At 48.8% G+C, this 14477-nt stretch overlaps 1 protein-coding gene across 4 annotated transcripts in view; it reads right to left on the bottom strand.

The window, feature by feature from the left end:
* Positions 1 to 14477, bottom strand: part of EXOC6 (exocyst complex component 6) — a 273281-nt gene that overhangs the window by 141646 nt on the left and 117158 nt on the right. For all 4 annotated transcript variants that reach the window (XM_077258584.1, XM_077258586.1, XM_077258585.1 and 1 more), the window contains exons 13-14: positions 8229 to 8326; positions 2713 to 2818 (exon numbers count right to left, since the gene is read on the bottom strand). In XM_077258584.1, the coding sequence (XP_077114699.1) occupies positions 2713 to 2818; positions 8229 to 8326 (204 nt within the window). The remainder of the gene's footprint in view (positions 1 to 2712; positions 2819 to 8228; positions 8327 to 14477) is intronic.

The following is a 14477-nucleotide window of genomic DNA, read 5'->3' as shown; positions in this document are numbered from 1 at the left end:
AGGCTCCCTGCTTCCTGAGTACAGGAGCACGATGCTTAACATGTGATACCCCTGCTATTTGCATAGGTTCTGTGGGCTCACCTGCAGCAACGTCACGTGAACCTAAACCTCCTCCCACAGGCGGCGTCTCATGCTCCCCCAGACGCAAACGGGGAATCATTCCACTGAGTGTCGACCGCCCAGCGGCGAAATTCAGAACAGTAATCCTCTGCAACTCGCTCCCCCTGGCGAATAGTGCGTATCTTAGATTCTGCTAGAGCCATTCTGTCAGGTTCATCGTAAATATTTCCAAGAAAGGAAAAAAAACTCTCCACAGAGTCAAATGCAGCAGAATCAGATGGCAAAGAAAACGCCCATGCTTGGGGATCCCCGCTTAATAATGAAAACACCAGGCCCACACGCTGGGCCTCATTACCGGAGGAGATCGGACGTATCCGAAAATACAGTTTGCAAGCTTCACGAAAAGAAACAAATTTACTGCGTTCCCCAGCAAATTTTTCAGGCAAAGGAAACTTAGGCTCAGCAACTCTACCTGTCGCTCCAGCTTGCACATTAGATACTGCTAGTCCCTGTTGCTGCACTGCCTCCCTCAACTCAGTGACCTGTAGGGACAGCGCCTCCAACTGGCAGGTTATGGAAGTCATGGGATCCATGACAAAACAAAAAAAAAGGAAACCCCTTTTTTTTTTTTTTTTAAGGCCGATTATAATGTCACGGGAAGACTAGGTGGGCAAGAGCTAATAACCCGGGCCCCTGCAATTTCCCTCAGACTAGGGAAATCCTGACTGACCCTCTACCTAGAGTTTACACTGATGGTGTGCATGTCTAGGCCTCGACCCTCGCCCGGTCTCCTGTTTCAACCCTAGGCTGAAACCACCGCCCACCACCCAGTGAAAAGATAATACACCAATACCCACAGTTAGCTCAGACAGGGATAACGGAAAATATACACCACGCCGCAGTCACTCAGGAATACACTATAAATGCGCAGGGCAAAATAAATACAAATATAGCAAAAAGTAAATAATACAAAGGGAAATACACCACCAGCAACGATACTCCAACTACTAGCTCACCACTCCAGACCGAGATAACAACGCACAAGACAGAAGCTATAATCGGCGACGCCCAATGTTCAGGAGAACTATTTAAAGGCAGTGGGCATGGTCCAGCTTCCAATCCGATCACCAGGAAAATTAACCCCGGACCAGCTAGATAAAATCTAGCCGACGTCAATGAGCGCATAGTGGACAAAAGCGGAATTACCGCTGTCTGTCGGACGACCTGGTCTGAACAGCGTCCGACATGACATCCTGTGTATGGGAGATTCTGGAGAGATAGCTGCTGCCCAAATGAGTGCGCCTGTGTATGGGAGAGTCAGACGAGATTGCTGCCTGAATGAGTGCTCCTGTGTATGGGAGAGTCAGGCGAGATAGCTGCTGCCTGAATGAGTGCTCCTGTGTATGGGAGAGTCAGGAGAGATAGCTGCTGCCCGAATGAGTACTCCTGTGTATGGGAGAGTCAGTCGAGATAGCTGCTGCCTGAATGAGTGCTCCTGTGTATGGGAAAATCAGGCGAGATAGCTGTTGCCCGAATGAGTGCGCCTGTGTATGGGAAAATCAGGCGAGATAGCTGTTGCCCGAATGAGTGCGCCTGTGAATGGGAGTCAGGCGAGATAGCTGCTGGCTGAATGAGTGCTCCTGTGTATGGGAGAGTCAGCCGAGATAGCTGCTGGCTGAACGAGTGCTCCTGTGTATGGGAGAGTCAGGTGAGATAGCTGCTGGCTGAACGAGTGCTCCTGTGTATGAGAGAGTCAGGCGAGATAGCTGCTGGCTGAACGAGTGCTCCTGTGTATGGGAGAGTCGGGAGAGATAGCTGCTGCCCGTATGAGTGCGCCTGTGTATGAGAGAGTCAGATAAGATAGCTGGTGGCTGAATGAGTGCTCCTGTGTATGGGAGAGTCAGGCGAGATAGCTGTTGCCCGAATGAGTGCGCCTGTGTATGGGAGAGTCAGGCGAGATAGCTGCTGCCTGAATGAGTGCTCCTGTGAATGGGAGTCAGGCGAGATAGCTGCTGGCTGAATGAGTGCTCCTGTGTATGGGAGAGTCAGCCGAGATAGCTGCTGGCTGAACGAGTGCTCCTGTGTATGAGAGAGTCAGGCGAGATAGCTGCTGGCTGAACGAGTGCTCCTGTGTATGGGAGAGTCGGGAGAGATAGCTGCTGCCCGAATGAGTGCGCCTGTGTATGGGAGAGTCAGATAAGATAGCTGGTGGCTGAATGAGTGCTCCTGTGTATGGGAGAGTCAGGCGAGATAGCTGCTGCCCGAATGAGTGCTCCTGTGTATGGGAGAGTCGGGAGAGATAGCTGATGGCTAACCGCTATCTAAAGTGTCTGGGGGGGGGGGGGCTTTAGTCTTTTATATTGAAATGTGCAAAACAGAGACATATGGTGTCAATGATCAAACACAAGGTAATCAAAGCTTTATTTCTCAACATTTTCTCCATCAAACATCTTCTTCACATGTGCTCTTCTTTGGACTAGGCTACTATACTTCTAATTGCAAGACAAATACACTAGATTTCCATAATTGGTAGATAAAGACCCCCAGGTAGACTGATACAATCTCTTCCAACTGCTCACCTTTAAGTGACTTTCTTTAAGTACCAGGTTATGCCACAGCATGTCAAACAAACACCAATCAGGCTTTACTTACCTTGTCACCTTCCGGATCTTGGAAAGGAAATTTGCTAATTACAGCCATGTACTCCTCTTCATTAGCTACAGGGATTGGGCTGTAGTTATCAGCTTCAAAAATATCCCTAAAGTCACAAAATCAGTGGATTAAAGATCTGGATTAACCATTATCCTCTGCATTATACAGTGGATGTACCATGTTGTATATCAGCCAATATTACTGCACTTTAACCCCTTCTCACCAAGGTCCGTTTTCATTTTTGCACTCTCGTTCTTTCCTCTCCTTTATCCAAGTGTCATAACTTTTGTTTTTTTTCCATTAAACTTAGCCATACGAGGGCTTGTTTTTTTTGCGGGGCATACTATATGATGTATTGAAAAATATGGGAAAAAAATTAAATGCAGACAAATTGTGAAAAAAATGCAATTCTGCCACTGTTTTTGGGGGGTTTATTTTTACGGTGATCAGTACAATTACAGCAATACCAAACTTGTATATTTTTTATGTTTAACAGTTTCCAAAAAATCTGAAATTCTAACAAAAAAATAATGTTGGTTTGTCTCGCCATTTTCTAAGACCCTTAAACTTTTTTATTTTTCTGTCGATGGAGTGATGTAAGGGCCTGGTTTATTTTTTTGCGCAGAAAACTGCAGTTTTCATTGCTACATTTTGGGACATAAAAAATGCTATGATCACTTTTTATTGCATTTTGTGGAGAACATGCAGCAACACAAAAAACTGTGTTTCTGGCATTTTGATTGTTTTGTTTTCGTGGTATACAAGTAAAATAATTTTATATTTTTGATAGACTGGACTTTTTACAACAAAGTTGCCAAATATGTTTTTTTTTTTTTTTATTTTGTTATTTTTTTTTATTGAGAGAAGGAACGAGATTAATTTTTTTTATATACCGGTATATATATTTTTGTAATTTTTTTAATTTTTACTTTAAAAATAAAAATTCCCACAGGGAACCAAAACCTGCAGTCTATTGATCACACAGTATATAGTAAATTTGACAGCGGCTGGCAAACGGCCCCTCAGAACCACGGATGATTACAAAGATTAAGGGGGTTGTCCATGCTTGGGACTCAAGTCTGCAGTTACTCTATGTGACTGCAGACTTGTGAATCTTCACAGTTTGCACAGTGCGCGTTGTCCAGATTCTCAGGTGACGGAAATAGGTGACGCATGAATGCAAGTATGCAATTTGCATACATGTGGTCACATGCCTACTAGACATGCGCAGTCTCGCTCAATACAAGTGACATGAATGGAGCTGGACACTTCTAGTCGGAATGTGGCCAGAAGAATGCATGACTGCCCGCTACCGGCGCTGGAGAATCCTGACAGCACACTGTGTGCGCTTCGAGGATTCACAAACATGCAGTCACACACAGTGATGATAGACTTGAGTCCCAAACCTTTAATGGTGCAAATGGGAGGGAATAGTAGTAGGAGACTCAAAGTCCAAATTGAGAGATGCCTGGGAAGAGTGCCCATAGCTTCCCTTGGCCAAGAGAGCTACTAGATCAACCAATTACCAAACACAAAAAGTGTCTTCGTAGATTTATAAATAATAAATGTCCTGTCTGTTTCTACGTAAAATTCTTTCAATATAAAGTTGAACTTATCTTTTGGGAGGCTCCTTTTTTTAGCATAGTTTCTTTTTTCTTCTTTTCTTTAATTATCAAATCCCCTGGCTCTGATGGGCTTCCCAGGGAGTTTTACAAACAATATGCACAATGTTCATCTCTAGTTCTAAAATCCCCTCTATGAAGAATTCTTTGAGATTATTTTTGCTTCCTATAGACCCATCTTATTATTACAATCAGACGTTAAAATCCTTGCAAAAATATTAGCCGACCGGTTACGGTCTTACAACCTTCAGATTCTTCATGGAGGCCAGATGTCTTTTTAGGTCCCTCCAGTCAGGTAGTGGAAATGAAGGGGGGGTGCTACTCTCTCTAGACGCTAATACGGTTTTTGACTGTATTCAGTGGAAGTTCCTGTGGGCAACAATGTGCCGGATAGGTTTTGGCCAAGTATTCACTAAATGGGTTAATCTACTATATACAAACCCATTGTTGCATGTATGGATAAATCTCAGATTTATTCACCCTGTTTTGGGGTACTAGGCAGGGATGCCCACTATCCTCGACGCTGTACGCTATAGCAATGGATCTAGTGGCTGCCATTATTTGCTCCACCCCCACTCCCTTCGACGGCAGTAAATACAATTGATAAGTATAGTCTTTTTTTCTGGCCTAAAGATTAACAGACTAATCCTGTATTCTCCCCCGTTGACATAACAGCTACCCCCAAACGGGTGTCCATTCTTCCCCTAAAATGGGTAACCCAATTTCCTTATCTAGGGATACAAATATCCAGATCCCTGGGAGACCCGTGACCTGAATGTCCTCTCCTCTTGTTCACTCAGATTAAGATAAGGGGATGGGAGAAGCCGCCCCCATTGGCTATGGCCCATATTAGCTAAATTAAGCTAATTATTATTTGTAAGGTGTTATATATCCTTCTACAATAAGAAAAAAAACTTGGCACTCAAGAAGAATGTTGGTGTAAAGAAGAAGATCCTTTAATGTGCATCCACAAAGATATAAGTTTGAACATTTTCGGTCCACATCTGTTCCTTCATCAGAACAATTTTACGGATATAGTAGGTAAAGCGCATATAGTGTTATATATAGTGTTTGTTCCAACTGGATTATTCAACTGGCCTGGATGCAATGGGAGATCCTGTGGATGTCAGCGCACGTGGAGTACGGCGGAAGCCGCTCAGAGAGACGCGCTCTCCAGTTGGAACCAACACTGAACCTATATGCGCTTTACCTACTATACCAGTAAAATTGTTTTGATGAAGATCCGGATGTGGACCGAAAACGTTCAAACTAATATCTTTGTGGATGCACATTAAAGGATCTTCTTCTTTACACCAAAATTCTTCTTAAGTGCCAAATTTTTTTCTTATTTTGGATTCCTGGGTTGGATACCCTACTTGAGCACCTATACTGATTATTAGTACGAGTGCCATGCTGCTTCTTTTTCATTGAATATATCCTTCTACAGTCACCAGTATACCAAGACGCCAACAGGTTTCATAGACTTAACTCCCCAGTCACCTCTTTTATCTGGCAGGGTTGTAGGGCTCCAATTCAGACACAGACACTGCAGTATCCTTGGATGTAAAGAGGGGCTGCACTGCCAGACCCTAAATTACATCACTGAGCGGCCCAGCTTCCTCACTTGTGTCGATAGGGGGGGAGGATTCGCAGAAGCCCCTTGTAGAAACTGTCCATCCCTACAAGTAGGAGATCTCACATCCACTGTTGTTCTGCTCCTCTATAGGGGTCCCACAGATTCCTGCTAAAGGTACCTTCACACTAAACGATAACGATAGCGATCCGTGACGTTGCAGCGTCCTGGATAGCGATATCGTTGTGTTTGACAGGCAGCAGCGATCTGGATCCCGCTGTGATATCGCTGGTCGTTGCTGAAAGTCCAGAACTTTATTTCGTCGCTGGATCTCCCGCTGACATCGCTGAGTCGGTGTGTGTGACACCGATCCAGCGATGTCTTCACTGGTAACCAGGGTAAACATCGGGTTACTAAGCGCAGGGCCGCGCTTAGTAACCCGATGTTTACCCTGGTTACCACCGTAAATGTAAAAAAAAAAAACAGTACATACTCACATTCCGGTGTCCGTCAGGTCCCTGGCCGTCTGCTTCCCGCACTGACTGTGAGCGCCGGCCGTAAAGTAAAAGCAGAGCACAGCGGTGACGTCACCGCTGTGCCCTGCTACTGCCGGCGCTCACACAGTGCAGGGAAGCGGACGCCGGGGGATGTGAATGTAAGTATGTAGTGTTTGTTTTTTTACGTTTACGCTGGTAACCAGGGTAAACATCGGGTTACTAAGCGCGGCCCTGCGCTTAGCAACCCGATGTTTACCCTGGTAACCCAGGGACTTCGGCATCGTTGGTCGCTGGAGAGCTGTCTGTGTGACAGCTCCCCAGCGACCACACAGCGACGCTGCAGCGATCGGCATCGTTGTCGATATCGCTGCAGCGTCGCTTAGTGTGAAGGTACCTTAAGTCTCTTATTCTTTATCAAGCCCTCCTAATATTGACAGCGTCACTGAGGTTGTGTCTCCATCCTACAATAATCGCACCACATAATAGAACTGTCAAATTTAGAATGGGGAGAGGGTGGGATTGATTTATTGGGGCCAGATCTTTGTGGCTGAGACCCTTAAGCTCTTTCAAAAACCAGTGGGAAAGCCAGTATTCGAAGAAGGTCTCTGATTGCAGCGCCCATAGAAGGGAGGAAGAGCTATGGATTGTGGAGGGAGTGCAGGGCGTAGGCGTGGGATCAAGGCGCCACAACTTGCGTGCATATGAGGGGGCGTAGTATTGCAACGAAGACAGAAGGCAGGGATTTCTGCCAGGCACCGTACGCCCCAGAGCCTGGAAGAAATCATTAGCATAAAAAAAAAAAGAATATAACATTTCTCCACAACAAGACCAAGATATTAATAGGTCATATATGTCCTGAGGGTTAAAAAATTCCTTTGAAGTCACACAAACAGAGACTGTCAGTTAAGCAGGAGGAGGAGGCGCTGAGCAGGGAATAGAGCTGGAGTGACAGAGGCTATAGATCTACCATAGCCCTTCAACCTCATTTGTATATCAATTCAAACACTGATTTCTCAGTAAAGTAAAATTGTCTAGTGAGTTTGGTCAATAGATAATTCTTTTTTAGACTTGTAAAAACTTCCCTGGTGGTCTATGATAATGCCTCTTCCTAGATTACCAAATGTAAAATTCTAGGCTAATATTTTATGGTGGTCCAAGAAAAAAAAAACTGGTAACACCTAGTGGGCTATGGTACAAGAGGAGGTAATACCTATAGTCCTGGTGGTTCCGGTAAAAAAAAGCAGGTTAGTTCCTGGTGGTATTGCAGTTGCTCCCCTCGCTGTGTCGCTTCTCTTTCTGCCCTACACTGACAATACAGAGCATTTCCAGGCAGGAGAGAGAACTGTGTGCCTACGAACAGCTGCACAGTTCTCACCAAGACATTGCACATAGCATTCTGCATTCTTTTATGTCATGTACTGAAAGAATTGCTTTCTTCTCTTATTTTTATTCTAGTTTTTGCTTTCACTCCTGGTTTATTAATTATGGATATGAACCTCTATTACCTTTATAGAAGCACAGCTTGAAAGACAAAAAACCTTAAAAAATAAGTGCCCTAATGTTTCACAAGGAGACAATTATGGAGATGGAAAAAAGTGCATCACTTTCCCTGCTCTGAGCGCTGATAACCAATCCCACCTTGTAACGTGAGCCAGCGCTGTGTTCAGACTTTATGTAGTGATAGTCATCTCAGTCACTGTTTGGCCAACAATCAGTTTTTGGGCATCTACATTTTTATTTTTAATTGTGCACAATTTTCTGCTCTAAGTCAACTTTCATAAAATCATGAATGACTCCACAACTCCAATAAGTGCTCATCATTACCTGAATAGTCCTGCCCATTTTTTCAGCAGTGTTTCATTATATTTGTCTCTAACTTCAAATAGGAGATCAAAGAGTCGATTCACCGGAAATCCATATCCCTAAAAATGGAGAAAAGCAAATCACGTAAGTGTATGACGTCAGCGATAATGGTGTATACCATGTTATTCTTCTCACATACCTAAAGCGTGACAGGTCAGGATAAAAAAATTAAGAGATCCTAATATTCTGGCACATATTTTCTTTTTAATTTAATCCCCCATATTCTCACATTCCTCTGTCTGGCTGCAGCAGAAGCATCCCCCCCTTCCCCTTCCTCACTCTCCAGTGTCTGGCTGCAGCAGGTGCTTCCCCATGTTCTCCCCTTCCTCACTCTCCTGTGTCTGGCTGCAGCAGGTACTTCCCCCTGTTCTCCCCTTCCTCACTCTCCAGTGTCTGGCTGCAGCAGGTACTTCCCCCTGTTCTCTCCTTCCTCACTCTCCTGTGTCTGGCTGCAGCAGGTACTTCCCCCTGTTCTCTCCTTCCTCACGCTCCTGTGTCTGGCTGCACCAGGTACTCCCCCCTGTTCTCCCCTTCCTCACTCTCCTGTGTCTGGCTGCACCAGGTACTCCCCCCTGTTCTCTCCTTCCTCACTCTCCAGTGTCTGGCTGCACCAGGTACTTCCCCCTGTTCTCTCCTTCCTCACGCTCCTGTGTCTGGCTGCACCAGGTACTCCCCCCTGTTCTCCCCTTCCTCACTCTCCTGTGTCTGGCTGCACCAGGTACTTCCCCCTGTTCTCTCCTTCCTCACTCTCCTGTGTCTGGCTGCACCAGGTACTTCCCCCTGTTCTCCCCTTCCTCACTCTCCTGTGTCTGGCTGCACCAGGTACTTCCCCCTGTTCTCTCCTTCCTCACTCTCCTGTGTCTGGCTGCACCAGGTACTTCCCCCTGTTCTCTCCTTCCTCACGCTCCTGTGTCTGGCTGCACCAGGTACTCCCCCCTGTTCTCCCCTTCCTCACTCTCCTGTGTCTGGCTGCACCAGGTACTTCCCCCTGTTCTCCCCTTCCTCACTCTCCTGTGTCTGGCTGCACCAGGTACTTCCCCCGTTCTCCCCTTCCTCACTCTCCTGTGTCTGGCTGCACCAGGTACTTCCCCCTGTACCCTCCTTCCTCACTCTCCTGTGTCTGGCTGCACCAGGTACTTCCCCCGTTCTCCCCTTCCTCACTCTCCTGTGTCTGGCTGCACCAGGTACTTCCCCCTGTTCTCTCCTTCCTCACTCTCCTGTGTCTGGCTGCACCAGGTACTTCCCCCTGTTCCCTCCTTCCTCACTCTCCTGTGTCAGGCTGCACCAGGTACTTCCCCCTGTTCTCCCCTTCCTCATGCTCCTGTGTCTGGCTGCACCAGGTACTTCCCCCTGTTCTCTCCTTCCTCACTCTCCTGTGTCTGGCTGCACCAGGTACGTCCCCCTGTTCTCTCCTTCCTCACGCTCCTGTGTCTGGCTGCACCAGGTACTTCCCCCTGTTCTCTCCTTCCTCACTCTCCTGTGTCTGGCTGCACCAGGTACGTCCCCCTGTTCTCTCCTTCCTCACGCTCCTGTGTCTGGCTGCACCAGGTACTTCCCCCTGTTCTCTCCTTCCTCACTCTCCAGTGTCTGGCTGCACCAGGTATTCCCCCCTGTTCTCTCCTTCCTCACTCTCCTGTGTCTGGCTGCAGCAGGTGCTTCCCCCTGTTCTCCCCTTCCTCATGCTCCTGTATCTGGCTGCACCAGGTACTTCCCCCTGTTCTCCCCTTCCTCACTCTCCAGTGTCTGGCTGCACCAGGTACTTCCCCCTGTTCTCTCCTTCCTCACTCTCCTGTGTCTGGCTGCACCAGGTATTCCCCCTGTTCTCTCCTTCCTCACTCTCCAGTGTCTGGCTGCACCAGGTATTCCCCCCTGTTCTCTCCTTCCTCACTCTCCTGTGTCTGGCTGCACCAGGTATTCCCCCCTGTTCTCTCCTTCCTCACTCTCCTGTGTCTGGCTGCAGCAGGTACTTCCCCCTGTTCTCCCCTTCCTCACTCTCCTGTGTCTGGCTGCAGCAGGTGTTTCACCATGTTCTCCCCTTCCTCACGCTCCTGTGTCTGGCTGCACCAGGTACTCCCCCCTGTTCTCCACTTCCTCACTCTCCTGTGTCTGGCTGCACCAGGTACTCCCCCCTGTTCTCTTCTTCCTCACTTTCCTGTGTCTGGCTGCACCAGGTACTTCCCCCTGTTCTCCACTTCCTCACTCTCCTGTGTCTGGCTGCACCAGGTACTTCCCCCTGTTCTCCCCTTCCTCACTCTCCAGTGTCTGGCTGCACCAGGTATTCCCCCCTGTTCTCTCCTTCCTCACTCTCCTGTGTCTGGCTGCACCACGTACTTCCCCCTGTTCCCTCCTTCCTCTCTCTCCTGTGTCTGGCTGCACCAGGTACTTCCCCCTGTTCTCTCCTTCCTCACTCTCCTGTGTCTGGCTGCACCAGGTACTCCCCCCTGTTCTCTCCTTCCTCTCTCTCCTGTGTCTGGCTGCACCAGGTACTTCCCCCTGTTCCCTCCTTCCTCTCTCTCCAGTGTCTGGCTGCACCAGGTACTTCCCCCTGTTCTCTCCTTCCTCGCTCTCCTGTGTCTGGCTGCACCAGGTACTCCCCCCTGTTCTCTCCTTCCTCACTCTCCTGTGTCTGGCTGCACCACGTACTTCCCCCTGTTCCCTCCTTCCTCGCTCTCCAGTGTCTGGCTGCACCAGGTACTTCCCCCTGTTCTCCCCTTCCTCACTCTCCAGTGTCTGGCTGCACCAGGTACTTCCCCCTGTTCTCTCCTTCCTCACTCTCCAGTGTCTGGCTGCACCAGGTACTTCCCCCTGTCCTCCCCTTCCTCACTCTCGTGTATCTGGCTGCAGTAGGAGTTTCCCTCCCGTCCTCCCCTTCCTCACTCTCGTGTATCTGGCTGCAGTAGGAGTTTCCCTCCCGTCCTCCCCTTCCTCACTCTCGTGTATCTGGCTGCAGTAGGAGCTTCCCTCCTGTCCTCCCCTTCTTCACTCTCCAGTGTCTGGCTGCAGCAGGAGTTTCCCTCCCGTCCTCCCCTTCCTCACTCTCCTGTGTCTGGCTGCAGCAGGAGCTTCCCTCCCATCCTCCCCTTCCTCACTTTTCTGTGTCTGGCTGCAGCAGGAGCTTCCATCATATCCTCCCCTTCCTCACTCTCCCGTGTCTGGCTGCAGCAGGAGCTTCCCCATGTTCTCCCTTTCCCCACTCTCCTATGTCTGGCTGCAGCAGGAGCTTCCCCACCATCTAAATGTTGATAACCCCTGAACAGGTCCCTGTCACCAGCAGACTTTAAGGCCATTATTTGGCCATGAATTGCCATTGCAAACATCAGGACCACACGATCAAGATCTCAGGGTGCCAATGGGGTTAAAGAGGGAGAGTCCACACTCTGATAACCATCTAGATTCTGTAGTCATTATTGACAGCAGCATTTACGGGGTTAAATGATTAGTCAGTACCAACACTGAGAGTGGCTGATGCAGCAAGTTGTCAGCTATAGTGTACAGCCGACAGCTGCTGGATTGTCACCCGTGGAGGGATGATAGTCCCTTATATTGCAAGTCAGTAAAAAGACGTATTGGTGATCACTAAGGGGTTATCGCGAACATAAAAATTTAGAATAGGTGATAGCTTGTGAATCAGTGGGGTAGAACTTTAGGACACCAAAATCGAGGCTCTAAAATGTGCTATTGAATGAAGCGGTGACTGCACAAGAACAATTAAAGCAGTCTCAGAGTTGAGCAGCCGTTTTCAGACATCACTTCATTCTGACTAATGAACTCTCACCGTCCTGCAAGTTATCATCATTCATGTGAGGCATAACCCTTAGGGGGCACATAAGCCCCTCTAATATTCAGAGGCTGAGCTTGGAGGAGGCTGTAAACTTTGTCTGGCATCCAGCTAAAAAGGACATATGGGGGAAACTCCTGTACATCAGCTGCATTTAGACAATATATACATTTTGGCAAACCACTGTCTAGCTTTTTATGTCTGTGTCAGCAGTGGGGTACTCCTGGGTCTCCTGTCATAGCATTACATTTTATTCAAAATATCGATGGATAATTTGTGCTGACACTGATGCACCCTGAGCCTGCAGACAGCTGGAATTTCTTTGGAACTTGATTGGGGCTGATTATCCACCATCCGGACTATCCTGCGTTGCAACCTTTCATCAATTTATCTCTGCTGTCCACGTCCATCGCGATTAGCTGCAGTGCATGGGCTGTAAAATTCTTGATTATGTTGAGCACCGTGGACAAAGGAACATCAAGATCTCTGGCGATGGTCTTGTAACCTTGAGATTGTTGATATTTTTCAACAACTTTGGTTCTCAAGTCCTCAGACAGTTCTCTTCTCCTCTTTCTGTTCTCCATGCTTAGTGTGGCACACACAGACACACAATGCAAAGATTGAGTCAACTTCTCCCCTTTTTATCTGGTTTCAGGTGTGATTTTCATATTGCCCACTGTTACGCTCGCGCCCAGACGGGTAGGCACGAGTGAGGGGGTTTGGCCCCACTGGGCCACAAACCAGACTACCCTGGAAGGGGTGCGACTAAGTAGCTACCTTGGTGTTCACTGGAGCCTCTGATGGTGAGGTCAGGCTTGTGCGGATGGCAGCTGTCAGGTACCACTCCAGGGTGGTGTCTGGCTGTGGCTGCTGATCCCACTGGGGGACAGAGCACCGGCAGGCAGGCGGGCACAGCTGAGACACCGGCAGGCAGGTGGGCACGGCTGAGACACAGGCAGGCAGGTGGGCACGGCTGAGACACTGGCAGGCAGGCGGGCAGAGCTAAGACACCGGCAGGCAGGTGGGCACGGCTGAGACACTGGCAGGCAGGCGGGCACGGCTGAGACACTGGCAGGCAGGCGGGCACGGCTGAGACAGAAGGGACAGGAACACGGGCAGGAGTGAGTGATATATGGGAACAGGTTGGGACCTGTTCAGACTGGAGGAGCAGGGACTGATTCAAGGAGGACAGGAGCACAGACAGATATGAGATATATGGGAACAGGTAGGGATCTGTTCAGACAGTAAGGACAAAGGCCCGCGAGGTGCGGAACGAGAGCGGATCAGAACCGCAAGGAGCGGAGAAAGGCAGAACCGCAAGGAGCGGAGAAAGGCAGAACCGCAAGGAGCGGAGAAAGGCAGAACCGCAAGGAGCGGAGAAAGGCAGAACCGCAAAGAGCAGAGAAAGGCAGAACCGCAAGAAGCGGAGCCACAGAGCGAGAGCAGAGCGGTGCCAGAGAGCGAGAGCAGAGCCGCAGAGCGGAGCCCCAGAGTGCAGAGCCAAGAGCAGAACAAAGCCACAGAGTGCAGAGCCGAGAGCAGAGCAAAGCCGCAGAGTGCAGAGCAAAGCCACAGAGTGCGGAGCCGAGAAAAGCCGCAGAGTGCGGAGCCGAGAGCAGAGCAAAGCCGCTGAGAGCAGAGCAAAGCCACAGAGTGAGGAGATGGAAGAAGAGCAAAGTCACAGAGTGCGGAGCCAAGAGCAGAGCAAAGCCGCTGTAACAACTCTGCTGGCATCACGGCATGGCCTCGCATTTCTCACACTATCTTACCCACTGCTCCAGGTCATGATGTGGTTTCTGTTTTATGCCAGCTCCATGTTCTGTGTCTCTGCTCTCTGCATGCTTCATAGTTCTGTGTATAGAGGGGCGGCGCCTGAACTCTCTGGTTCTTATAGGAATCAGGTGCATCTGTCTAATCTGTTCCTGACCAATTGCCAGGAGACCTCCAGTATTTAGTGCAGCTTCACCCAGTGTTCTGTGCCTGTGCAATGTGTCAGCTCAGTTAGTGTCTTGCTTCTGAGTTTGCCTGGCCTTTCTCTGAGTTACTCCCTCTCTGGAGGATTCTCTGTGTTATTTCCTTGGTCTTGTTGTCCGCCCACCAGGAGGCAGAATATCCTGGTCCCAGTGTCTTGTTCCTTTGCCTTGTCTGCACTTAGTCTTACCTCGGTCTTCTAGTCTTTGCCTTCCTTCCCTGTTGTCTTCCCTTGTATTCTCAGTCTGCTTTCACTCCGCACTCTTGCAGCTCTGCCTGCTCTGAACCTTTGTTACTTTACCACTGCTCCTCACTTCTGCGTTTCTGCTCCTTTGTACTCAGCTTATCTTCTGCTGTTGCAGTTATCCCTTGCTGCAGCTTCTCTCCACATTCTTTGTGGCTCTGCTCAGCTTTGCTGCAGAGACCCCTCCCGCAGCACCTCTCCGCTCCTTGCGGTTCTA

The sequence above is a fragment of the Ranitomeya variabilis genome, chromosome 4, assembly GCF_051348905.1.
Source record: "Ranitomeya variabilis isolate aRanVar5 chromosome 4, aRanVar5.hap1, whole genome shotgun sequence".
NCBI lineage: Eukaryota > Metazoa > Chordata > Amphibia > Anura > Dendrobatidae > Ranitomeya > Ranitomeya variabilis.
The sequence above is the reverse complement of the archived record's forward strand: the minus strand, read 5'-3'. Positions and strand labels throughout refer to the sequence as shown.